Source organism: Solanum verrucosum, unplaced genomic scaffold (assembly GCF_900185275.1).
Source record: "Solanum verrucosum unplaced genomic scaffold, falcon-dt-bn FXZP01000060.1, whole genome shotgun sequence".
NCBI classification, from domain to species: domain Eukaryota; kingdom Viridiplantae; phylum Streptophyta; class Magnoliopsida; order Solanales; family Solanaceae; genus Solanum; species Solanum verrucosum.
The window spans coordinates 2798850-2806634 of record NW_026020129.1 but is presented as its reverse complement, the minus strand read 5'-3'; the positions used below and the strand labels follow the sequence as shown (position 1 = coordinate 2806634).

General features: G+C 27.9%; 1 protein-coding gene across 1 annotated transcript; it reads left to right on the top strand.

The window, feature by feature from the left end:
- Positions 1 to 2180: 2180 nt before the first annotated feature.
- Positions 2181 to 4973, top strand: LOC125826828 (abscisic acid 8'-hydroxylase CYP707A2). The gene is made up of 7 exons (XM_049506171.1): positions 2181 to 2400; positions 2506 to 2824; positions 2916 to 3302; positions 3405 to 3561; positions 3830 to 3936; positions 4043 to 4161; positions 4478 to 4973. The coding sequence occupies exons 1-7, from the start codon at positions 2201 to 2203 to the stop codon at positions 4575 to 4577; spliced, it is 1389 nt and encodes a 462-aa protein (XP_049362128.1). The 5' UTR covers positions 2181 to 2200; the 3' UTR covers positions 4578 to 4973.
- Positions 4974 to 7785: the final 2812 nt, after the last annotated feature.

Below are 7785 nucleotides of genomic sequence, written 5' to 3'. Positions count from 1 at the left end.
ATAAGAGAAATCTTATCAACATATATAGTAATAAAAATATATAACTAAACTAAATTGTATACGACTCTCTGAAAGACCTAATGATTATAACCTACTAAAGGATCATAAAATGGAATTATTTACAAATTAATTTTATTCTTTATTTGTTTAATTATGTTTAAAAGGCTAAGAAGTTTATGAGTATAATTATATTATATTTTTCTTCGCATCTCAAATTATCTGTTGTGTTTCTGTTTTACATGTTTTTAAAGTAAATATAAATTAGGAAATATTTCAAATTATTTTAACCTCTTAATAAATAGTCTATCTTCATTAAATGTTTATTTTATTGAAGTATTTATAATATTTAAAAATAATACTATCAAGATAAATGGACAAATATAGTTAATTTTGCCATGCATCTATAAAACGATAAATAATTATTTTTTAAAAATTACGAAAGATAATTTAAATGGGATATAGTTGTTAATACGATATCCCTTACAGAGAAGTAGAAATGGCGTAAGTAGTATGAAGCATTCCTTTTATGGAAAATGATTTAAATTAAATTAAATAAAGATAGAGACAAATAAAATGGTTTATTTCTTTAGTTTTAGGTCAACAGTCGGTCTTTTATTTATTTTGATAAATTTTACTTTTACTTTTTGTGATATGACAAGCATAATAAACAATTATATAAATTTGATTTTAGTTAACAAATAAGTACTTTTAACTTTGAAAATATACATATAGATAATTTATTTAGCCTCCATTGACAATTAAATACTTCAATTTACTCTTATTGTGTCTTGCGGACACTCGATACTGATGTAACACATAAATTTTAGTGATATTTATATAATCATTTTGCAAATTAGAGTTTATAACTGACATAAAAATGAATTAAGATGTCTAGATGTGCATACTAAAACTCGAAGTGTTTACTTGAGAATTAAGGCTAAATTTGAGTGATTGATTATGATAATACTTGTGAATAATCGCAATTTTTTAAAAGTATTAATTGTCTCTATTAAATACTAAATCATGTGTTATCATGAGATCTTATATTCAAACTCTATCAGAAATAAAAATAATAGGCAATTTCTTCTTATTAGGTTTTGGTCTCGATAAATAGGGTTGTCTTATACATGTCGATGGAGAGAAATATCTCATAAAATTAGTTGAGACGTGCACAAACTAATCTGAAAACTATACTTTTAAGAAAATCAAAAGTAATCTAAACATAATAAATTTTTACATAAAGGGGATAAAAAACATACATTATCGTAAGGTTTAAAATTAAAATTTACTCATAATTAAGAGACCAAAAAATATTATTAACTCTTTAGTCTTTACGTGTCAAAGTTGGATTGCATTAGATGTTATTTTCAAAAGTTAAAATTCCCTTTTTTAGTAAAAATCTTTAAAATTGCGTATATGATTCAATCATCGTACAAATTGTACGGATAGCCATGTTCCTCTTATTTATTTTCCTTTTTTCCTACTTTGCTCTTCTCTCTCCCAACATAGCCATAAAAAAAAACCTCTCACCTCTTTCATGATCACTAAACTCCCGTCGAGCCTGTTTGAATGAACTTTTAATTTATACATTGATTTTTAAAATTATTTTAATATAAAAATATTTAAAATAAGTTAATTCATATACTTTTCATCTTCAAGTCCAAGTGAACCAACTTACTTCATGTTTGTAGAAAAGGAAGAGAATATACGTATTATTTATTAGTATATGTTTATAAGATAGATAAATTATTTTCGATAAATTTTCAGGTTAGTCCTTTCGTCACCAAGAGGTCACATAATAAAATTTTGAAATTGCCGTCTTCTCCCACATGTTCTCAACATAAATAGAGTGACACGTGCCATTCACTCTATTTTCCTCCCGTTTGTCGTTTGATATTTTACTTTTCCATTTTCTCTTTCTCTTCTGTTTCAATTTTATTTTTTTTGTCTCTTTTTTCTTCATCTTCCGTTTAGTTTAAAATAGCATGAGCTGGAGGTGGAGATTCCGTGTGTGGGATTTGAGCTGTAAATGTAAACAACCCCCTACCCCCCAACCACCCCCACACCCCACCCCCACCCCCTACCCCCATGTATTTACCTATATATACATACACTTGGTTTCATTACAATTTCATAGGTTTCATCTTCTTCACAAGTTGTGTAACATTTTTGGTGTTTTTATATACAACAAAAGAGAGATATGGAGTTTGTGTCTATTTTTTGCTTGTTTGCTTTCATTTCTTGTTCAATTCTACTTCTTCATTCTGTGTTTAAGCTCTTTGATTTTGGTGTTAAGAAGTTACCTCTTCCTCCTGGTACTTTGGGTTGGCCTTATATTGGTGAAACTTTTCAGCTTTACTCACAAAACCCCAGTTTCTTCTTTGCTTCTAAAGTCAAGAAGTTAGTACCAAAACTACTCAATTTTCTTGATTTTCTTCTTGGTTTTCTTGATCTTGAGTTGCTAATGAGCAATGGGTGTGTTTTTTTTTTTTTGGAAAAAAACAGGTATGGATCAATTTTCAAGACTCATATATTGGGATGTCCATGTGTGATGATATCAAGCCCAGAAGCAGCAAAACTAGTTTTGGTGACAAAAGCTCATCTTTTTAAACCTACATTTCCTGCTAGTAAAGAGAGGATGTTAGGTAAACAAGCAATTTTTTTTCATCAAGGAGAATATCATGCTAAGCTAAGGAAGCTAGTTCTTCGAGCTTTCAAACCAGAAGCCATCAAAAACATCGTACCAGACATCGAGTCCATCGCGATAAACTCACTTGAATCTATGCAAGGAAGATTAATCAACACTTACCAAGAAATGAAAACAGTATGTTTTCTTGCAAAAACAGAGTCCCCTGTTTTTCCCCTGTTTTCCTCTGTTTTCCCCTGTTTTTCTCAATTTGGCAACATTTTTGCAGTACACATACAACGTTGCATTGCTTTCGATATTTGGCAAAGATGAAATGCTGTATAGGGAGGATCTAAAGAGGTGTTATTACGTGCTCGAAACGGGGTACAATTCGATGCCAATCAATCTCCCAGGAACACTTTTTCACAAATCAATGAAAGCACGAAAAGAGCTAGCAAAGATCTTAGCTAAAATCATCTTAGTTAGGAGACAAACAAATCAAAATCATACAGATTTATTAGGATCTTTTATGGGAGATCAAGAAGATCTTACAGATGAACAAATTGCAGATAACATAATTGGTGTCATATTTGCTGCTAGAGACACTACAGCTAGTGTCCTTACATGGATCCTTAAATACCTTGGAGAAAATCCTAGTGTCCTACAAGCTGTCACAGTAAGACTCTATATCCTCTACTAGCATTTTCCTCGTAAACGATATTCAGGATTTGAACTTTATAGATTCTGACTCGAATTTTTTTCGTTCTTGTGTTTGTAGGAAGAGCAAGAGGGGATAATCAGAGAAGGGAAAGTGTTGAGTTGGGCAGACACAAAGAAAATGCCTATGACTACAAGAGTGATCCAAGAGACACTTAGAGCTGCTTCAATCTTATCTTTTACATTCAGAGAAGCTGTTGAGGATGTTGAGTTTGAAGGTTAGCTTTGACCCTTCATATTTTCATTTAGTCATAAATTTTATAATATAGTTTGGATAAATTTTATCAGCAGAATAGATCGAAACCCCCTTAAATTTATCGAGTTACATGGACAACAAAATCTATGTGACAATGCGTGTATTACACATTCTTGAATTATCTGAATCAAAATAATTGAATTTTAGGTACTTGATAAATTAGGAGGGTCGCAATTTATTTTGTTAATTTTAATACTGACTAATAAAATTATCTTCTTGATTTATTTCAGGATATCTAATACCAAAAGGATGGAAAGTATTACCACTGTTTAGAAACATTCACCATAGCCCTGATAATTTTTCTGAACCAGAGAAGTTTGATCCTTCAAGATTTGAGGTAAATATCACAAAGTATAAATTTTAGTAATTAATTAAACATTTTTTATAATATCCTACGGATACTGAGAAAAATCTTTTATTTTTATTCTATGTGATGGTGCCAGGTTACTCCAAAACCCAATACTTTCATGCCATTTGGCAATGGGACCCACTCATGTCCAGGCAATGAGTTAGCCAAGCTGGAGATTTTGATCCTTGTACATCATCTGACCACAAAGTATAGGTTAGTAATAAAGTTATCGATATTTGAAGTTTATGAATTCTGAATTTTAAGATAAATTTATCGTTTGAGTTAAGTACTTAGTATCAGATCAATCATAATAAGTTCTAAATCCGTTAGAGTTGACTAAATCTACGACTAGCATTCTAACTTTGCCCTGATTTGTAGATCTTAAACTCCTTTTCTTTTTTTAAGATGAGGTAAAAAATAAAAATCTATAGTTATAACTTACTACTAAAATTGAAGTTCCTAAAAATAGAAATGTTTTAAGTGTTACTCATCTCATAATATTCTGTTCCATTTCCTCTATGTTTGGCAGGTGGTCTATGATGGGCCCACAAAATGGAATTCAGTATGGACCCTTTGCTCTTCCCCAAAATGGCCTGCCCATTATGCTCTCCCACAAGACATCATCATAAAATAAATTAAATTAAAATAAAATAAAATAAAAACATTGAATTGTGAGAAAATCTCTTCAATTCCATCAACTAAAGATTTTCCCTCACAACTTGGAGGAAAATATATGAAACAAAATTTCCTTCTTCATGAGGAAACCTAAGAAGGGTCCAAAAACATACTATAGTTTTGAATCGTACGTCACTGACCTTCAGAGATATTTCGATTACTAAAGGGAAAGGAGAAATTCAATCACAGAGAAAAGAAAATTTTGTATATATATATATATATATTAATTTGTCTAACTTAAGAAAAGAAAGGAGTTAATGTAAACATAGGGATTTGTTTTTGTTTTTGTTTTTTTTTCTTTCTATTTTTTCTTGCTATGTAATTTTTTCCTTTTAATTTTTTAGAATTTATTTGTGGTATGTAAAAAGTCCGCAAGGCAATTAATGAAAAGTCTGATTTTCATTTTTCTTGCAAGCAACATAATATATAGTTGACAATATTATTTATTTTTGTTGTTTATTTAGTTTGCTCTGAGATTCATTCAGTTATTAGATTTATACATTCGTTCTTATCCCTCTCTCTGCCAATTGCCGCCCCTCTTCCCCTTTAATATAAAAAATATCAATCTGAATCATTTGATCATTTAATTTATAAATTATATGAATATTATATATTTTATGTTGTGTATATTTCATATATATTTCAATCATATTAATAATGTATATATTGTATATATTTTATATATTTTGATCATGTTGATAAATAAGTTGAACAATGGACAATATAATATTTGTATCTATTACTTAAAATAATATAGAAGCTAAAGTCATATGAATGTACTACGTGTATATTTTTGAGCTGCAAGTTATTAAGAAAGTTATCAAAATTATTTAAAAAGAAAAAGAGTATTTATTTATTTGTTCTATTATTCATGGATATTTGTGAAAAGAATTGTTAACATAATCTCTGTCAATTGGTTATGTTTCATGAAAGTTATATACAAGTTGTTAGACTTACTTGCACAAGTTCAGTACTGTCAACTGTTACATTTATTTTGTCATTCACAAAGATGATATTTTTTTAATAATGATTTTCGAGACCAATAAATAAGGGTTTAAAACCTCCACAAGCTTGATTCATGATGAGAAAAATTAAGTGGTCGTTTAGATATAAAAATTATTTTCAAATTAAATAATACTTGAAAATTGGAGTTCTGTTTGAACATGATATCAATTAAAATTATTTTTAAGTTTTTGAGAATGATATTTAATTATGAAAACAATTTTTTGAAGTTTTTCAAATTCCAATTTTTTTTTTTTCAATTTTAGAAAATTATAACAATTCAAGACCAAATGGATACTAAGGGCCCGTGTGACCATGTGATATGAAATCAGGAAGTGAATATGAAGTTGAAGTTTTGTTTAGACATGTGAGTTGAACTTTTAATTTTGTATGTTTTCTCATAAACATAAAAATCTCATAAGTTGTAAAACTATTAAAATTGTCTCAATTCTTTATACAATCTTATCAAATAAGCACAAGTTTATAAAATCGCATAATATACTATCACAAAGGTATTCTTAAAAAGTACAATATTTATTGATCAAGCTTTAATTCAATACAAAAATAAAATTAAACATAATTAGTTATGGTTTACTACTCTTTAATATAATCCTTCCTCATAGTATATATGGATAGTTTCTCACGTTGAACTTGCATTTCTCGTTCATATGACTAAAAATTGTTGGTCAATTTGGTTGGTAAATATATTTGATAAAAACTAATGAATTTGGTGAATATAAATGGTAAAGTAGAATATAACTTTGTAAGTAGTGTAATTTATCTCTTAGAAAATATAAAACTTCAATAAATAAAGGGAAAATATGGAAAAGAATAATTTAAATATTCATCTTAAACTTCGAACAATTCATTTATTTTAAAAAATGAAAAAAGCCTCAAAAATTCAGTTAATATGAAATAAATAAAATATATTTTCATTTGAGTATATGAATATGTCTACACTAAGAATTACTTGAATTTGTTAGAATGGAAATTAATAATCCCAATACAATTTATACACACAAAGTCCTCTATAATTTTCAAATCAATCTATTATAAAAATGCACTATTTGTTTAACCTAGATGTATTTTTAACAAACTTTATGCTATACATGACTTAAATCTTTAATTTGTCCCACTGATTAATTATACAGGACTTTCAAAGGTACATTATTAATCTATTAAATCCTCTATAATTTCGAATGTTTCTTTAACTACAGAATAAGGGTTTATATACAAACCTATCACCGCTAAGAATTGCTGAGTTAAATTATCTTGAATTCTAGTTTTGAAAATGAAGAAACTTTAATAGGAAATTTCTTTCCATTTAATGAACTTGTGAATACAGATTAGTCAGGATCTAAAATGAATATTAAACATGAGGCAAGAAAGATGATGACATATTATTTTTTTTTGGTTTCTAGCTCGCTTCGTATTTGATATTATATTAGAGTTCGACTGAATTTGAATTTGCGCATTGTAAGACTCTTAAAGGCGGCACTCCTAATATAGGATTTTTCTCATTTTCAACTTTCGATTAAAAACAAAAAAATCTTAATTATCCCACCACGTTCTATGCGGATAGAGATCCTGGTTGAAACACCATAATAAAATCCCAAAGATAATTATAGAAGTAGGTTTTGTGTGGTTTGCACGTGGCATTATTCATCACCATAACTCCATTATATTTATTTCTTTTGACTTTTGATGAATCAATATATTGCTTAACATTATTGTAGCTGACTTTTGGGGCATTTAATTAGTTTTTATGAACGTAGGGAAAACTTGCCTTCTCCTTTTATATCCATTGTTTTGGAATTTAAGCTGGAAAATCATATGATTCATAATTTTTCTCATATTAATTTTTTATTATTATTTTCTAACTATTCCCTGCAAAACCATATAAAGTTTTAAGAAATTTAAATTGAAGAATTCTTTTTTTAAAAATTGAAAATTTTAATTTCGATTTGTTTATAACCAAGTGTAACACTATATTTAGCTAGTCAATAAACACTTAAATTAATATATTAAGCTAATAATTAAGCCAAAAAAAAAACTTAAAAATTAATTTGATCAGCTTTAAGCTAATTCAAATTAGTATCATATGTTTTTTTTAAATAATAATAAATTATATTGTATTAAGAATAATCTCTTAAACACTTT